The sequence below is a fragment of the Panthera pardus genome, unplaced genomic scaffold (genome assembly GCF_024362965.1).
Source record: "Panthera pardus isolate Hobbes unplaced genomic scaffold, ASM2436296v1 HiC_scaffold_4, whole genome shotgun sequence".
Lineage (NCBI taxonomy): Eukaryota > Metazoa > Chordata > Mammalia > Carnivora > Felidae > Panthera > Panthera pardus.
In genome coordinates, this window is record NW_026526969.1 from 19,685,434 (window position 1) to 19,704,469 (window position 19,036).

General features: G+C 55.2%; 1 protein-coding gene across 1 annotated transcript in view; it reads right to left on the reverse strand.

The window, feature by feature from the left end:
* TRAP1 (TNF receptor associated protein 1) overlaps positions 1-19,036 on the reverse strand; it is a 44,742-nt gene that overhangs the window by 8,622 nt on the left and 17,084 nt on the right. The window contains exons 2-12 of the mRNA XM_019468417.2: positions 16,249-16,413; positions 15,319-15,401; positions 14,200-14,340; positions 11,527-11,598; positions 9,700-9,860; positions 8,336-8,445; positions 7,716-7,789; positions 6,814-6,969; positions 5,484-5,604; positions 3,809-3,878; positions 1,232-1,379 (exon numbers count right to left, since the gene is read on the reverse strand). Of these exons, the coding sequence (XP_019323962.2) occupies positions 1,232-1,379; positions 3,809-3,878; positions 5,484-5,604; positions 6,814-6,969; positions 7,716-7,789; positions 8,336-8,445; positions 9,700-9,860; positions 11,527-11,598; positions 14,200-14,340; positions 15,319-15,401; positions 16,249-16,413 (1,301 nt within the window). The remainder of the gene's footprint in view (positions 1-1,231; positions 1,380-3,808; positions 3,879-5,483; positions 5,605-6,813; positions 6,970-7,715; positions 7,790-8,335; positions 8,446-9,699; positions 9,861-11,526; positions 11,599-14,199; positions 14,341-15,318; positions 15,402-16,248; positions 16,414-19,036) is intronic.

Below are 19,036 nucleotides of genomic sequence, written 5' to 3' on the forward strand. Positions count from 1 at the left end.
CTGACAGCTCAGAGCCTGGAGCCTGCTTTGGATTCTGTGTCTCCATCTCTCTCTGCCCCTCTCCCACTCATGCTCTGTCTCTGCCTCATAAAAAAAAAGATCATATGATTTCACTCATATGTGGAATTTAAGAAACAAAACAGATGAACATAGGAGAAGGCAAGGAAAAATAAGATAAAAACAGGGAGGCAAACCATAAAAGACTCTTATATACAGAAAACGAACTGGGGTTGCTGGAGGGAAGTGGGTGGGGGAGGGGCTAAATGGGTGATGGGCACTGAAGACGGCACTTGTTGGGATGGGCACTGGGTGTCGTATGTAAGCGATGAATCAGTAGACTACTCCTGAACTCATTACTACACTATGTTAACAGACCTGGATTTAAATTTTAAAAATATGTATATTTACTCATTTCTGAGAGAAAAAGAGACCACACGTGCCTGCACGACCAGGGTGCAGTGCAGAGCCTAATGCAGGGCTCAAACTCACGAATGGTGAGATCATGACCTGAGCCGAAGTCGGACAGTTAACCAGTTGAGCCACCCAGGTGCCTGATGATCGTATCATTTTTAAGTATTTGAACTCTGGCCCCAGAGGCACCACATTGAAGGATTTCCGCCAGGGGCACATGGGTGGCTCAGTCTGTTAAGCGTCTAATCCTTGACTTCAGCTCGGGTCATGGTCTCAAAGTTCATGGGTGGGAGCCCCGGGTCGGGCTCTGCACTGACAGCAACAGCACGGAGCCTGCTTGGGATTCTGTCACACTCTCACTCACTCACTCTCTCTCTCTCTCTGCCCCTCCCCTGCTTGCACATACACATGTGTGTGCTCTCTCTCAAAATAAACAAACATTAAAAAAAGAAAAAGATTTCCACTAGTCACCCAGAGAACATGCCTTTCCCACCCCAGGAACCGGGCACCTTGCCCCGTCCCCTGCCTTTAGTGATCTCCTGAGCACCCTGAATGCTGGTGGGAGGAGGCAGCGCACACCCACCTCCTTCCGGCATCAGGCGGGGAAGAGCTCGGTGACATGGTAAGGAGGCTCCAGGATGTGGCGCCAGGCCTGCTGCGTCCAACAGAGGCCTGGAGACCAAACGCTGCCTTTACTGAGCCCCACAAAGCGCCCGGCTATGCCACGGTCACGTCCCAGGAAGTTCGGATTTCTGGCCTCCACCAGATTCCTCCACAGCCCACGGCAGCCCAGAAAAAGGCCCAGAAACAAAGACCCTACCTTGACCTCTTGTTCAGCAGTGGTCACGATGCCCTCCCTCATGAATAAGCCATAATCTTCAAAAAACTTGGCATATTTTTCAGGGTCTTTTTTACTCTGGTCAACAAAGAATTTTATCAGCCTCTGCTGTAGAAGGTCCCGGAGTTTCCTACAGAACAGAAACGCGTCTACCATCAACAAACAACTTTCATGAAAGACGAAAGGTAGAAGCATATGAAAAACGTTCATCCCCACTAATGACCAAAGAAGCAGAAACAATACACTATTTTGGTGAAACTAAAAAACGTGAAGCAAAAACAAAGGGGACCCCTGACAAAGCCCAGCTGGGGAGACACCCCTAGTAGCAGGAATGCGAACCGACCCCCCCCCCCCCCCCCCGCCACCCTTGTGGAGGACCACAGCCTGGGATCCAATCGCAGATTACACTTCAGGAAACCGGAGTCGGCAAGCTTTATGGACCAGGCATCACACCGTGGCGCACAGGACAGAAGGCAACTGTGAACAGCCCCCGGGCTGAACGCTAAAGAACAGGCTGAACATAAAACGCAGGAGGGCCATTAAACGTCACCTCCTCTAATGGTCCGTCATGACACCAAAAAATGGTCCGCTGAAATGACGCTGAAATGGAAAGAAACACCAGAAAAATCCCAACGTGGATAAATCACAGCAAACAGTGTGTACGTGTGTGCAAAGACCTACCGTTAGCTTTCTGTGCACTGGAACTCTGCGCTTAGGAGCAACGCGGTATACACAGCACGTGCACTGCCAACGTGGGTTTATACAGACACGCTATGCGCACACGCACACACCAGTTTTATAAAACTTGGATTTCTTGGGGAACAGGGTGTTTACTGCGGCATTTCACAGTGGCGTGAAATTACGAGCAACTTCATGAGTGAAATTAAGGGTATTCTTATTTTTGGGCACCCAGGCTAAGTCATTAAGCATCTGGCTTCAGCTCAGGTCATGATCTCACGGGCTGTGAGGTGGGAGTCCCATATCGGGTGAGCCCGCACCCCGCCTTAGCGTGAGTCCTGCTTCTCTCGCTCTCTGTCCCGCCTGGGACTGCGTCCTGTCCCAGCTTCTGTGGCTGCCCCAGCCCAGGTGCGGGTGCTGTCCCATCCTGCCCCGTGGTTGGAGGTCTGAGTTGTTCAGGATGGAGCAGAGAGGAAAGCTTAGATGAATAGGAAACTGTTGATCTCCCGCCCTGGATTATTACAGAAATACACCGTAATTTCGCTGGTTTTTAAAGAAAGGCAAAATAATGAAATAATTACGCTCTTCTGTTATTGAGTGAGAGCGCGTGCAAGTGAGCGAGGGACAGGACGCACCAACATGAGGGGGGGCAGTGGCCATGGCCGACCCGTTCTGTGGCGGGGTCGGGAGCAGACATGGGCAGGGACAAGACCAGGACGTCCCAGAGGTGCCAGGTGGTATTTGGGAGGCTCAGCAGACATACGAACACGTACTGATACAGAAGTACAGACGCCCATCAACACACGCAGACCTCACACGTTCCTCGGCTCTGACTGCTAAGAGGGCCTGGGAGGAGGGACACCCCAACAGCAGTGGCGTCCCCAGGGCCCAGACCCTGACTTCTCAGTACCATTCTCCGTTCACAGGAACCAGGGCTCCTCAAAGGAATAAGCAATTCCAGGGGGGTCGGGACAAGACGCAGGCAGAACACAAGGTGAGCCTGGACCATCCTGTGCCCAAAGCGAGGAGGCAGAAAGTAAGGCGGGGGGCGGGTGACAGGCACAGGCGCGGGCTCCCTCCGCTGGCCCGACCCGGGACGGTCTTGGCATCAAGATCCATAATGAAAGTGACAGATCACAACCTGATGAGTAAAATGGGAAATCGGCTCCCGCACACGAACACACCCTACACTGAACACGCGGGCCGACGCCGCCCCCGCCAGTGACAAAGGGGGAAAGTGACTGCACACGAGAGGCTGGCAGACGCCCCCTCAGCCGAGTGGTACGAGAACCTCGCCAGGAACGGACTAGTCACAAGTGAGGGCCCGCTTGCCAGGCTGCGGTCACTGCTCTTCCTGCACCCGATGCAGGTGTACCCGCTGGCCGGCATGACCTCTCTAACTCACGGTTTCTGCAACCGTGACCTGGGGCCCTAGTGGTGCCCCCGCAAAAGACTACACGGGCCACACAGGAAAGGCTCCGTACAGTCCCGGGGGAGAATCTGCTCTCGGGAACAGGAGCCGCTGCTACAATCGGGACGGGAGCAGAGAAACGGAGCCACCTCGGCGCAGAGGGATTCCACAGCGACCTCTCCACAAGAGGGTCACCTGCACACCAACACGTCAGATCTCTCCTGGCTCTGGGGTTGTTCTCTGCCTCCTCCAGCTCAGATGCAGCGCGCGTGGGGTCTCCCCTGTCACGGCCACCAAGGGAGGGCACGTCTCCCCCCAACACATGGCCCCCCGGGCCCAGTCCCGCGGCAGGGCCGCTCTCTGCTCTCCGCCCCTTTGAAGTCGCCGGGGCCCCTCGGGGGTCAAGGTGAGCGCGCAGAGGGGGCTGCTCTCCCGCAGGCGCCCGCCCTGCCCCTTCCTCGGTGGCTTACCTGATGAGCGCGCTCTCTTGGAGGAGCTCCCGACTGAGGTTCAGGGGGACGTCCTCACTGTCCACCACGCCTGAGGGAGACACAGGCCCATCAGGACCGTCCCCGGGCCCGCGCTCCGCCCGGCCCTCACTGCACACTCCTCCGCCTCCCTGCCAGGCCTCCCCTTGCCCCTCCCAGCCTGACACCGAGTCCAACCAGGCTTGTGTGACAACGAACTGGCGAAGGACAGCGTGGGGAGACTCACTGGGGCACCAACTGCCGGCCCCTCCGAGTCCTGCTGATGCCCCAGAGCTCGTGCACACAGCCCAAGTCGTGGCGACGTGACCAGAAGAAAGCTGGTGAGGCCAGGGGGCCTCTGCTGGGGGAACAGTTGCTGAGACTTCAGGATCTGTTTGACACTCCAAAGACCACTTCTGGATTTTGTGTTCACAGCCCTAAGTATACTGTGGACATCCTGCACGTCGTGTGCTAAGGTGATACGAAGGTTTAGGTGCTGAATTCTTTTTAAAACTATAATCTCGCTCGGGGAGCCTGGGTGGCTCAGTGAGTTAAGCGTCTGACTTCAGCTCAGGTCTCGACCTCACAGTTCATGAGTTCGAGCCCCACATCGGGCTCTGTGCTGACAGCCCAGAGCCTGGAACCAGCTTCAGATTCTGTCTCCCTTTCTCTCTGCCCCTTGCCCATTCTCACTCTGTCTCTCTCTCTCTCTCTCTCTCTCAAAAATGAACATTAGGGGCGCCTGGGTGGCTCAGTCGGTTAAGCGTCCGACTTCAGCTCAGGTCATGATCTCGCGGTCCGTGAGTTCAAGCCCCACGTCGGGCTCTGGGCTGACGGCTCAGAGCCTGGAGCCTGCTTCCGATTCTGTGTCTCCCTCTCTCTCTGCCCCTCCCCTGTTCATGCTCTGTCTCTCTCTGTCTCAAAAATAAATAAACGTTAAAAAAAAAAAATTTAAAGAAAAAAACAAAAAACAAAAATGAACATTAAACCTGAAACTCATGGGGTGCCTGGATGGCTCAGTCAGTTAAGTGTTCGACTCGTTTTCAGCTCTAGTCATGATCTCAAAGTTGTGAGATCAAGCCTCACATCGGGGTACACTGGGCATGGAGCCTTCTCGGGATTCTCTTTCTCTCTGCCCCTCCCCTGCTCATGCTGTCTCTCAAAATAAACTTTAAAGAAAAAGGGGAGGGGGTGCCCGGGTGGCTCAGGTCACGATCTCACAGTCTGTGACTTTGAGCCCCAGATGACTCTGTGCTGACAGCTTGGAGCCTGGAGCCTGCTTTGGATTCTACGTCTGTCTGTCTGTCTGTCTCCCCCCGCCCACCCCCCGCACTCTCCAAAAAATAAACATTAAAAAACAAAACAAAACACAATAAAAAACACCTGAAACAAGAATTCAAATTAAACGTGTTCTGTCACTCTGCCCCACCTCAACCACAACGTGGTGGTTGCAGACGGGAAGAAGCTTCCTGGGTGGAGCTAAGCAGCTTCCCACGGCCGCCCTGGGTCTGCCCAGCTACCCCAGCCTGCCGCCGTGGCTGCCCACCGCCACCCGGTGCTCAGGGCAGACGAGCGCTCTCTGCCGAGGTCGGCACCCCAGGCCACGCGCGGGGAGCCGCTCGGTCCCAGGGCTGCGGGGCCTCGACTCACACGACGGACACGGGCATCAGCGCTGTACCTCGAACGAAGCGCAGCCACTTGGGCAGGATGTCGGTGGCCTTGGTCTGGATGAGGACCTTGCGGCTGTACAGCGCAATGCTGGAGCCCATCTCCCGGCTCACGTCAAACATGGATGGTTTCTGGGGACAAGGAAACAGCAGTGTTAGGGACCCACGAGGAGGCAGAACCTATGATGTCATGTGGGAGCACGAAGGACAACTCAGAGCCACCCCTTCTTAAGGAGGCCTGTGCCAGGAGCTGTGGCGGGACACGTGGTGACTCAGAGGAAGAGACTAGGGAGGACCTCGACGGGCCCTTGGCAGGGGGAGCAGGGCACGGGACTTCCGTGGGCAGCCGCTGCCCCCCACCCGTTCCCCCTGAAGGACATAAAAAGCAACAACCAGCATGTCCCTGTGAACAGAGCCAACGTGCTAGGGGTCAGGGGCCAGCAAACAATAGCCACAGACCAAACCCAGCTCAACACCTGGTTTGTGCAGCCCCAGAGCAGCTTTTCCGTTTTTAAATGGTTGAGAATGAAAGCAGAACGAGACTATCTCATGATGTGTGAAAAATACACGAAATCCGAACTGTAGGGTCCTATCAAGTTTCCTGGAACACAGCCGGGCTCGCGAGCGGTTCCTGGGGGCAGCGCTCCAGGCCACACGGGGCCTGTGAAGCCCAAACTAGTCACAACCATCTGCCGACCTGTGCTCTAAAGCAGCATTTTGGGATCTGCATCCCACACGCACACCATGCTGGGATCCTGCTAATATGGAGGCTCCATTCAGGAGGTGCTGGCGGGGCTGAGATCTACACTCCCCAAAACCCCAGGACACGCTGGGGCTGCTGGTCTGCGGAACTCAGCACCGAGTCTCACAGTGCTTTCCCGAGTGGGTAGCCCTGGGACCTATGGGGGCTGCCATCAAAAACACCAGGAACTTCTTCCAACCCCCGAGCAGGTCTCCCTGTTTACAGGATTCATCAGAGCCTTCACCAGGCTACTGCGAGCCAGGGGGTTTAAGGGCCAAGCGCAAGCACAGAGTGCCCACCAAGTCATCAGAGCGCCATGGCGCCCCTGCCCTGCGGGCCTCCCCCGGGCCCCTCGCCCAACGGTTCTGTTCCACCAAGACAGCATGTGCAACACCCCTCCCCCGCGCTCATCCATCCGGAGGCGGGGGCTCTGCTTTTACTCTGATGCTGCCAAGTTAGTTTTTGTGATGCCTGTGATCTGTCCCCTTCAGGGAAAGTGCCAGCGCTGCTGAGAAATGCGGTCACCTTGGGCGGTGCCCCCCACCCCAGGGAGCAGCAGACAAGCACTCGCAGCGCTGCCCCGAACTCGCGGGCCTCACCATTTCCGGCACATAGAAGATGCTGCGGATGTTGAGAGGCGCGTCCGTCCTGTAGTGCAGGGTGTAGCGGGGCCTGTCGTGGGCCTGAGCGACATAGCGGTAGAACTCCTCGTGCTGCCACTCGCCCACGTCCTTGGGGTCCATCATCCAGACCGCCTGGAAGTGGACAGTCACAGGGATGCGGCGTCTAAGATACAGCCTCCCAACGACCACACAGAGCTGGGCCGCTGGAGCCTGTGGGCCCAGGACGAGCCAAGAACCAGCCCCGTGGGACAGACAGTGTGGGGAGGGGGGCTGTCCCACAAAGACACACAAAAGGTTCTAGAACGAGTGTCCCCTCCCCGCTACAGGGTGTCAGGAAGGGCCAGCCCGAAGGACGTGCACGGGCCTGCAGGACGTCACAAACAGATTGAGTAAACGGACAAAGAAATGCGGCCTGGTCGTGGAACCAGAACTTGGCCGTAAAAAGGAAGGGAGCACCAACACAGGCTCACACGGATGAACCTGGAACCATCGTGATGAGGAGCCAGACACATAAGGCCACAGTGTTTGATTCCACACTGACGTGAAGTTTCCAGAACAGGCACACGAGTGGTTGTTGGGGGCTATGGGAGGGGAGATAGGGAGTCACTGCTAATGCAGGCAGGCTCCTTTTTGGGGCGAGAATGTTCTAAAACGGGACTGCGGCGATGGTGAGCGCACCAAGGACCAATGAACTGCACAGTGTGAGCTATACCCAGGGCACGAGGACGGGGCACAGAAGGGTGGGGATCTCGCCTTCCGCAAGGGACCCCACTGCTGGGACAAGGCCACCCAGTCCCACCTCGGTCCCTCTGGCCCTGAAATGTACCAACCTGTCCCCACAGCCTCCCCTGAGCCCTTCATGCAGCCCAGGGTCTCACCTGCAAGGTATTAATGCGCCTGCCGTTCAGGTACAAGGGGAAGCTGACAAAGTTACTGTATTTTGTCACTACATCTGGAAGAGACAAACAGGTGAAACAACAATGAACATAGGGAGCTTCTGGACGCAAAAGCTGTGGAAGTGGATGCAGGGGTGACAGCACGCCGGAGGACTCAGTGTGGCCGTCTCACAGGTGGAAAGCCAGGTCACGGCAGGGACACTGTCCTGCCTGCACAAAGTGAGCAGAACTGCAAGGAAGCAGATAGATGTCTTGAGGCCCAGGCCACTGTGAGACGCCCACACCTTCTTGGCGGCACGAACAGAGTTCACGGGAAGCGCTCGGCACCTCTGATGAGCCGTCGGTCACACACGACGACAAGACCACCGCACAGAAGCCCCCGCTCTGGGTTTCGGTGAGGGGTGAGGGACGCATCTTCCACACGGGCGGAGCACGACCACCGAGGGTGCAAGACGGAACAAAAGCTGACCGCGCCAGTGGGCCTGGCTTCTGGTCCCGCACGGAGCCACGGGGGCTCTGTCCCAGGCGGGCCCGGGCCGCCAACCCCGGAAGTGCCCTAAGCCCGCCGCGCACGCATCACAGTGGCCCAGACTCCCACTCACCTCGAACCCGGGCCTCGCTGGCGAACTCCGTGCTGTCTGGCTTGAGGTGGATGATGATTTTGGTCCCAGTTCTCACTCCCGAGGCTTCAGCGATTTCAAACACCCCGGAGCTAAGACGTGGGAAAGGGAAAGCCAATCGCACAAAGCAAAGCTGACAAGTCCTCCACCTGGGACCGTTGTTGCCCAGAAAGACAAGCTTGGGTGCCACCGTTTCTGAGCCCATCGTGTCTCCTCCAGGGAGAGGGGCTGCCGGGGTGGGGTGTGGGATGTGGGGCTGGGGCGTGGGGCTCTCCCGATCACAGGCACCCCCTCGTGGTGTTTAGGGTCACCCGAAGTGACCCCGCTGCTGCCGTGCGACACTGGGTGGAAAGGGCGGATGCACGGAGACGCGTGTGAACTCCCGGTTTCTGAACCTCTGGAAGAGGCCAGGCGGAGAAACTGTTTCCCGAGTACAAAAGGAGGGGATGCGCCCCCAAAAGGTGCCCTGTCCCTATCCTGGCCCGCTTCCTCTGAACATCGCCTTGGTGGGAGGCACACAGGAGCCTCAGCTGTGACTCAGGGGGATGGGCTGGGCTCCCATCGGGAGAGCAGGATCCGGAAACAAAGATCTGGGGCTACTGAAGCACACGCTTCCGGGGGCACCTGGGTGGCTCAGTCGGTTAAGCCTCCGACTCGGGCTCAGGTCACGATCTCACGGTTCATGAGTTCGAGCCCCACGTCAGGCTCTGTGCTGACAGCTCAGAGCCTGGAGCCTGCTTCGGATTCTGTGTCTCCCTCTCTGCCCTTCCCTAGCTTGTATTCTCTCTCTGTGGCTCAAAAATCAATAAACATTTAAAAAAAAAATGAAGCACACGCTTCCGTTTGGCCAAGATGCCGTTCTCCTCCAACAGTCTCGAGGCTCTCCTGGACCCTCCAGCTAACGGCCCCCGTGCGGGCCGGCGAACAAGCAAGCATCTAAGAGGCAGCTCCTGGGGCCTGAGCGGCACAGGAGGGGTGGGCAGGCCCGGGAGCCAAACCCGGGAGTCCGAGGTGAGAAGCACTCAGGAACGGGCTCCTGCACGACCAAGTCCAGCAAGGCCGGCTGGTCCCGAGGCCAAGCTGGTGACAGGCCGCCCTCTGAAACCACACACCACAGGGGACACCCACATGCCACGGGCCATCTGCAAGGGAAGGAGGAACCAGCTCCCCAAAGCCTGAGGTTTGGGCTTCATAAAAAAGCCCACGAAGGCCCACTGGCATTTTGGTAAGAGACCCTAACTTCCCAAGTGAAGTGATAACACTTTAGCTGTGTGCCTAAGTGCACCTCAGTGCACACACCTGGGGCGGCCCCGTGTGTGACGTGAGGCCTGCTCTCCCTTACTCACCCATCTGAGAGCCACTGGTAACCAGGGCTGCCCGGGTCCGCGGAGCGGGAATACACCTCCACTCTGTCAGCCACCATGAAAGCCGAGTAGAAACCCACTCCAAACTGGCCGATGATCTTGCTGCTGGCCTCCGCCTGGTTCTGCAGCGCCTCCAGAAAGGCCTGTGGTGGCGAAGGCTGGTCAGAGGGAGGGTGCCCCCTCCCCAGAGAGAACAGACGTTTGCGACACCCTGTGTCCTTTCCGGACTGCAGGCAGAGGTCACACTTAATCCTCAACGCAATCACACCGAGTGGTTGTTCACCCCGGGTCACACACCGTGCGGGAGTGTGGGAAGTGACGGCTGAGGGACCCCAGATGGGCTGTGGGACGCTGAGTCCGTGTCTAACTCAGAACCACAGGCCTGCCTGTCGGCTGCGGGCCACACTCCTCGGGTGCAGGGGCGGCGGCGGTCTGAGCGAGTGGAGCACAGAGAGCAGTGGCCCCTGGAGTTCGGGACGTGGGGAGACGCCTAAACGTGCCTTCCGCGTGTCTCCCAGATTCTAAGCTTCATGCGGAAACAGTACACACCAAATACAGATTTTGATACAGTACCAGAAGGCACTAGATTTTTAGAGCTCATGTTATCAACGTTCCTAAGATTAAAAATAAAGTACAACCGGGGCGCCTAGGCGGCTCAGCCAGTTGAGCGTCTGCCTTCCACTTGGGTCATGATCTCACGGTCTGTGGGTTCGAGCCCCATGTCGGCCTCTGGGCTGACGGCTCAGAGCCTGGAGCCTGCTTCGGATTCTGTGTCTCCCTCTCTCTCTGCCCCGTCCCCGCTCACACTGTTTCTGTTTCTCTCTTTCAAAAATAAACACTAAAAATAAAGTAAAACGCACACATTCATCACCAGAATCACGTCTGTGGAGGAAGTGTTCCACGATGGCTGCGGACCACATTTGGCTGTCGAACACTTGAAATGGGGCTACTGCACCCGAGGAGTGAAGTTTTACATCACGTTTAATTGAAATCCAAACAACCATGTGTAGCCAGTGGCTGCCGTATGTGAGGGCACAGACTTTCCTTGACAGGGACAGACGTAACCAAAGATGTAATGCGGACCGGGGCGAGGGGGGGTGGTTGGCGAGTAACGGTTATGGTAACGTTTCTTAAAAGTAGAATTTCTGCAAATCACCTTGGACCAACAATTAAACTATTTCAAGCAGTTTCGTAAAGGACTATTTTAGGCACCACTTAGGCCCACAAGACACACAAAAAGCATTTAGTCGCCAAGGAGAAGTACACAGGCAGCTGACGGCCACCTCACCCTGGTCCCACGGGGCTGGCAGAGGCCCCGTGACCGCCCGCCCGCCTGTCCCCACAGAGGGGCCGTGAAGGGCCGCCTGCCCACAGACGGGACTACTGTGAACAGTGCTGACAGGCAGGAGAGGAAGGACGCCACCTCTGCCGGGCCTTCTGCCTCGAGCTGAGGGAGCTCAAGCAATCACTGAGCAAGAATCTGGAGAAAAGCAGGAGGCACAACGGTGCTTTCCAGACTCCGACAGACAGGCTTTGAGCCTGGGGTCGGCCGATTTCTAGCTACGGGCAAAGTACTTATTTTCCACCTCTTCATCTACAAAAAAGAGAAACCACCTCAAAGGTCCCCGTGATGGCAAGGAAATCACATCCTAGCGTTCCCACAGCGCCAGCACAGAGCTCACACCCAAGAACATTCCTGCTGAAGCTGGCGTCCTACCCTCTCTGGTCGGAGCTGCCTGGAGGAAAGACCCTGGAGCCCTGAGAGGGGCAGCGGCTGCAGCACCCAAGGATGGGGCCATGGGGGCTTACCTTTGACCCCGACCTGGCAATCGTTCCCAGGTTGGACACCAGCTCCTCCTGTGTCATCCCGATGCCAGTGTCCTGAGGAGAGAGGCACGCTAAGCTCCGGCTACCAGCACGTGGGGAGCTGGGAAAGACACGGGCAGACAGCCCCAGGGGCAAGAAGCATCAATTATAGCTGCCAGTGAGGACCCAGAGAAGTCACACCCCACACGTCATCGGAGAGATTAAATCTAGTCACACGGGCCAGGCCACACTAAAACACTCCCCACTAGCAGACACACACAGACCAAAGAGACAGAGTCCAGAAACACAGCTGCACAGACTGTGGTACTTGATTTTTAACAAAGGTTCCAAGATAATTCGGTGGGGGAAAGGAAAGCAGACAGCGCTGAAACCAGGCAGCCACGTGCACTCGACCCTGGCCCTCCCCTTACACCACACCCCAAACAGACTGCAGACCCAGAGCAGGAGCGAAGACTGCAGAACTTCTAGAAAAAAACACAGGGGAAAATCTCTGACCGTGGAAGAGGCAGAGATTTCTGAGGTTACCGAAAGGACAAAACAGGGAACGAAAAGGTGATAAACTGGACTTCATTACAATTTGCTTTACAAAAGTCACCTGTAAGAAAACAAAAAGGCAAGCCACAGAATGGGAAAAGGGTGTCTGCAAAGCATGTATCTGATATGGAGCTTCTATCCAGAATATATGAAGAACTCTTACAACTCAACAGAAAAAAACAACTTGACTAAAATCGAACCAAAAATCTGGACACAGGAATATACAGAAATGGCAAAGAGACACGAGAAGATGCTCAGCATTAACCCTCAATCATCAGGGAAATGCAAATTAACCACAATGAGACTCACAGCTCATCCACTATGACGGCTAAAATTTAAAAGGCTGACAAGAGCAGGTGTCGGCAGGGATGTGTGGAAGCTAGACTTCCCCTGGACATACGCCCCTAATACAAATGCAAACCAGGAGACCACTTCGGGAAAGTCAAAGTTAAACACACACTCACCCAGCAGACCCACTCCGACACACTCACCCAAGAGACGTGAAAACATGTGTCCACAGCAGCTTTACCTCTAACACCCCCAAAATGGAAACGACCCAAGTGCCCATCGAGTGGTGAGGGGGGAATGAGCCGTGATACGGGCACGGAGCAGAATACTTCTCCGGGTAAAACCAAACAAGCTACTGCTACGTGCTGCACTATGGATGCGTCTCAAAGCATTACGCTAAGTGAAAGAGGGGAGACTCAACCTCTGTTCATATGGAATTCTAGAAAACACAAAGCCACAGGGACAGAGAGCAGATCAGCGGTTGACAGGGACCACCGGGAAGGGAGAAGGAAATCTGGGGGGAGGAACTCATGATGGAACCGTGGTTCCATGAGTGTGTACACTTGAACCTGGTGAACTTTACCGTATGTGAGCCTTTCCTCGAGAAAGCTTCTTTAAACAACAGCAGCAAAGTAGGCGCACACACGTGGAACGGAGGCAGTGAGTGAGCAAGAAAGCCCAAGACGCGTGCTCCAGCACAGTCCTGAGCGGCCACACCAAGCTCACTGGGTGGAGGCAGGAAGTCCCCGTCGGACACGTCCGCTCGGACCCCACGGGAGCGCGTCCTTCGGCCTCGCAGACACACCTCCCGCACTTCCAGCCATCACCCCAGGACCCTGAAAGCAGCCGTCTCGGCAATATTACGTCCCTCACGCCCTCTGTCTGATAAGCCCCCCACTTTTGCTTTTCTTTCTGACCTGAACATATTCAAAAGGCCACAAGAACCAAAAGTATTACCTCATCTAAAGCAAGACTGTTAATCCAAATGGCAGGCTGCAATTAAAAATAGTACCACAGGGGGCGCCAGGGGGCTCACTCGGTTGGGCGTGGGGGCTTCTGATTTCAGCTCAGATCATGAGCTCAGGGTCATCGTTGGGTTCTGAGCTGAGCATGGAGCCTGCCTGGGATTCTTTCTCTCCCTCTGCCCCTCTCTGTCTCACACACACGTTGTGTCTCTCTCTCTCTCTCTCTCTCTCTCTCTCAAAAGAAAAAATAGTACCACAGAATACATAACAACACAGGGGAACTTGCATTACAAGAGAAAAAGCACAGTTAAAAATGTAAAAAGTACACGGGGCGCCTGGGTGGCTCAGTCGGATGAGTGGCCGACTTCGGCTCAGGTCATGATCTCGCGGTCCGGGAGTTCGAGCCCCGCGTCGGGCTCTGTGCTGACAGCTCAGAGCCTGGAGCCCGTTTCAGATTCTGTGTCTCCCTCTCTCTGACCCTCCCCCGTTCATGCTCTGTCTCTCTCTGTCTCAAAAATAAACGTTAAAAAAAAAAAAAAAAATTAAAAATGTAAAAAGTACATAGAAAATACATGTATGGTTTAAAAATGTTTAGATATGTAAGTAAATGCAGACCCCAAAAACCTAAATTGATATACGCTAAAATGGTAACAGTGGTTAGCCTCGAATGATGGGGTGATTTGAAATTTGCTTCTGTTCGGCTTATCCGCGTCTCCCCCATTTTCTACACTGAATGAGCGTTATTTTTACACTACATGAAAATAAGAGTTAACGATGAAGACAGTCGGCGCATCACTTGGAGCCTAGGGGCGTGACAAAAAGGCAGGACCTGCGCGCACGACAAGCATCAGGACGCCTCGGAGGGTACCTGGATTGTGATGGTGCCCTTCTCAGCGTCCGTCTGTAAGTGAATCTCCATTTCTGGCAGCGTTTGGCCTTCAGACACCAGCTTGTGCCGCAGCTTTTCCAAGGCGTCACTCGCGTTGGAGATCAGCTCCCGTATAAACACCTGCGGACACGGAGGGACGATGCCAGCGCCGCAGAAGCGGTGCGGCGTGCGGACCCCCCAGTGTTCTCGGACACAACTCACTGTCCTCGGGGGCAGGTCACAAAATGATGTAAGGCCCTGACAGCCCTGAGGAGGAAACTCTGACCCTCAAAATCAAGCCCGAAGTCAAGCATCAGTCTGTTTCGTCAGCTCAAACGTTAAGAGCCCCGGGTGAGCACTTCTTACTTGACTCCTGACCAGGGATGTCCAAATACCTATCCCCCACCCTGGGTTTCTTCTGACCCTTGAAGAAGGACCCATGGCTTTAAGGAGGGCCGAGCATGTGCGGGGAGGAAGGAGCCCCAGAGCCCAACCACCTGTGTCCAGAAAGCACCTTTACCTCAAACAGCACTTCCACCTACACAGACACACCTCTGGGTGCCACGGGGCTACCTGAATACGGTGCGTGACAGAACAAGGCTCGAAAGTATTCCCTAAAAAGTCCCTTTTAACTTTGGAGTATCGTGCTCAAAGTTCCCCTTTGCATTGCAGCAATAACGAGCCAGCAGTGGACCGTTTCTCCTCTCCCACACTGCCTGTCACCCCTCACTCCACTTCATCTCCCTGCCCCCCTCGCCAAAGGGCTGGGGTCTCCCTCCCGCGGCCTCACGACACGACTCCACCACCGCAGAAACGAATCCCAGCAGGGCCCCCGTGCCAGTATCTGGAAGGGATTCTAAACTATCAGCAAGATTAATTAACCCCCAGAGTCAATCTAGCAGGAAGAATCATCTGGGCCTATCTGTCCGTGAAACCCGAATAGATTTTAGTTAAAATCCTCTTGCCGGTAGCTAAGATCCGGACCTGTCGAGATTTAATGTGTTCTCACAGCTAAGAGACTATCTAGCATTTCCCCAGGAGAGCATAAAAATCGTGTGTCCCCCCTACCCCCAAAAATAAAAACCCTGCTGTGCTGGCAGTGATTAGCAGGTGCCACACCTCTTTCTCGGAGTACAAGGAACGGGCGACAATGTCCAGAAGCTTCTTTGTCTCAGCCTGGAACTCATGTTTGGAAATGGAACCTAGTAATGAATCACAGAAACAACCAATAAAGTTTAATTTCTATTTTCGTGGAAGAATATGCTACGTAACATCCAAACAACTGTTTCAGGTAATGAGCTTTAAACGTTTTTCACAAGAGTAAACAAAAAAGGAAGAAACCAAGCCATCGGGGCTCTCAGGCAGGAGGCCTCAGCAAGGAACGAGCCAGTGGGTCCGCTCCGTCCACAGAAAGGGGCAAAGGGAGCCTCCCCCGCCTCCTGCCACTCACCTGTCGCGCGGGACGGCCACCTCAAGGGAACATCGAGGCCGGCACTTCCCGAGGTGCCTGGACGTGAGAATCGTACTGCCTCTAACAACCAGACCCCGCATTCTATTCTTCAGAACTGTGGCTTCCAAATTAATCATTCAGAAGACTAACAAAACCTCACTTCTTAACCCAAATATCACAGTCGGTGTTGTCATCTGAAAGCCAGAAATGGCCCCGCTCCACAGACTGCTCTCCTGGGCCCGGGAGCGGACAGGACGGCGTCGGAGGCTGTCCTGCGCCGGCAGGGCCAGTACCGAGTTTCCATCCCGCCTCCAAGATCGTGAGCAGACGTGCCCCAAATCCCCATCTGGGGAAGGACCCCACCGCGGACTCCCAGGCAACCACCCGAGGGGGGCAAGACGCCGGGACGGCGGTCAGGAGTCCCTGCGAAGACGGGAACAGACGATGCTTTGTTTTGGGGAACCCTCCCGCCCACGAAGACCTTCCATCCGAAGCAAGTGGGTGGCTTTACCAATCACTGCTTCTGCCTCAAAAACCTCCCCTCACAGGCCAGCCACGAGGCCACGGCTCCGCGGACCCCGGCCGGCTGAACACAGTACCCTGCACGGTCTCCGTGCTGCGGATGATGGAGTGCAGGGGCTCCTCCGTCCGGTCCTCAGCAGCCTGCGAGCTGAAGAGCCGTGCGGCGTGGAAGCTCGAAGCCAGGTTTCTCCCGGGGTTCCTGGACGGGGCTGGGGTCCGCCAAGGACACAGAGTGGCTTTTCCTGAAAAGACAAACACGCGGAAAGAACAAGCGTGAAAAAGACATCGGAAACACAACACCCTGATGTGTTTCCATCTGGCCGCTGCTGCAGGTGCCCACATGGAATTGTCCGAGGCAAGCCGCTGCCCAGAAGACCCAGTGGCACCAGGAGAAATCACAAGTGACTGAACGCTGAGCAGCGTGGGTGTTTCAGCGAAGTGTTGGGAACACAGCCTCACACATATCAAATACCAAGAAAGAGTCCCAACGCAGGGCAGAGGCGCGCGAGGCAGGCAGAGGCCTAACCAGGCACAAACCCACAGACTCAGACACGCCTCGCGCTCACGGCCCCTCTAGGAGCCCGAAGTAACGCAGGCCAGCCTTCCTCACCCTGTGACACCCAGGAAAAGGGGGAGGAAAAAATATACACCTAAGAGGGATCCAAATTTTTACATTAATGGTCTGAAACAGTCTCACCATGTTCTAAAGACTACTTCTTGACTGCTTCCCTTCTTGTCCAAACTCTTTTAAAATTAGTACATTTGGGGGTGCCTAGGTGGTTCAGTTGGCTAAGCCTCCAACTTCAGCTCAGGTCATGATCTCATGGTTCCTGCGCTGGGCTCTGTGCTGACAGCTCGGAGCCTGGAGTTTGCTTCGGATTCTGTGTCTCCCTCTCTCTCTGCCCCTCCCCAGCTTGTGCTGTCTCTCTAAACGTAAATAATAAACACTAAAAAATATACATGTAAATAATTTTAAATTAGTACATTTAAAAACCGGAAACCAGCAGATGATCCCCCCCACCTGGTAATCAGGAAGGGGACTCACACGGTCTCACATTAGTTTTCTGTAATTTCTCGCTCAGCATGGCCAACTGAGGGACCGCTGTGAGGAAAGAAGGTGACCCCCCCTATCTGACACTGAGGTCTGCAGTCTGGCGTGGGCAGCGCCGTCTGCCCTTGGAGACCACAGAGACGCAGACACCTCCAGGCTCCTGGGCAGGAAACTCACCTTACTAGCAGCCCCTCAGGACAGCATCGCTCACCTGACTCCAGGCCACCAAGCCGGAGCCTGGGGTCAGTTAGGAGGTGCTTAATGCCCGATGCTTTCAAGGACACATGTCAGACAACGCAAGACACCCCGTGTTAAAGTCTAGACCTACATGAGATGCACCGGCCTGCTGGGTCCCACACACGTCAGAAAGGAATGAATTCGAATGTCCACAAAGGACCTGGAGGGTTCGAAGCCCAACATAACAACATCCACGTTCCTACAAGGTATAAAAACTTGCCTTTTCTTTAAGTTTACTCCTAGATTTACAAATAACATGACCTTAGCCTTTATCTCTATGCAGAACACACCTTAAAAACGCCTACTCTGATTCAGAAAATATTCAATATCCAAGAAGTCTGAATGTGTAATTCTCTGGAAAGAAAAGAAAGAACAGAAAGCTGGGGCACTCCTAGAATCAAATGCTACTCGGTTAGAGGGTTTGGTGAACAGTCTGCACTAAGCCAGGAGTGACAAAGCCCCCGTGACCCCAGGCAGCACCTCCCCACCCCATGACTCCAGTGAGTTGTCCTGCTGCCTCCTGCCAGGGATGGGTTCCCCACAAAAGCTGGGCCCCTGCTCCGAAGCAGGGCAGGACTTAGGGAGAAAATTGATGGGACTGGGATAAGGAGGAATGGGTGAGGGAGGAGACCCAGGGTCAGCCTCAGGACGGGATGTGGGTTCAAGTTCCATAGGGGCCCTGCTGACTTATGAGCGTCTGGCCCCAAGGCGGGTCCCGCATCAGAGAGAGGAGCAGCCAGAGCCTCAGTGGAGCCAACAGCCCTTCAGAAGTCCTCCTCCCCTTCCTCCTCCTCCACCCTGGGCTGACTGGCACCCCATCCTACCGCCTAGCCACAGGAAGGGACAGAGGTGTGGTGTTCAGGAGTCTTCTGCCAGTGGGAAGGTGGGAGCGCAGCACTCATCAGGGCTCCCCCTCCCCTGCCCCCCACCATCCCGCGAGGGCAACTCCCGCTCTCCCATCCAGCCCCTGGTGCCCGCATCTCGATGGGTTCAAAAGCCTTGGAGGGGGTCTCCCTGTCTGCAGTCCCATTTCTTCCAATCCGTCCCTTAAATTTCTATACGTTACTCTTCCAGCGACAATTCCAACGGTTATTTCCCCAATTCTGAAGACTCATTCCTGAACGCAACCCTGTCAACTCTAAATGCTTCCGGCTGGTATTCCCTGCCCTCCAGCAAGCAACATCCTCCGAATTTTCTGGAATCCTACCTCCTCCTGCCCCTCACACCCCCAACCTGCATGGTCACCAGCACTGGGGTACCTGTGCCCCTTTCCCCTACACCACCAAGCTCAGCACACAGAGATCATTTCCCACGTTCCAGTAGATGTACCCCGCAATCATCAGGTAACACAGACGGCCTCAAGAGAAGAAGCTGGTTTTCCACGGGTTAATTCTACTTGGAGTGAAGTACTCTTGACCAATGCATTTGCAAGAACCTACTGAACTGACCATTCACCCCCACTTTCTGTCCCACCTTGTTCTGCTAACAGAGCCTTCTTCCTGCCATCTGCCTTCTGGTCCTCTCAGAAAACAGATCGCATTCCCTCAATGTCTCCCCAAATAAAAGCCATCCTTACC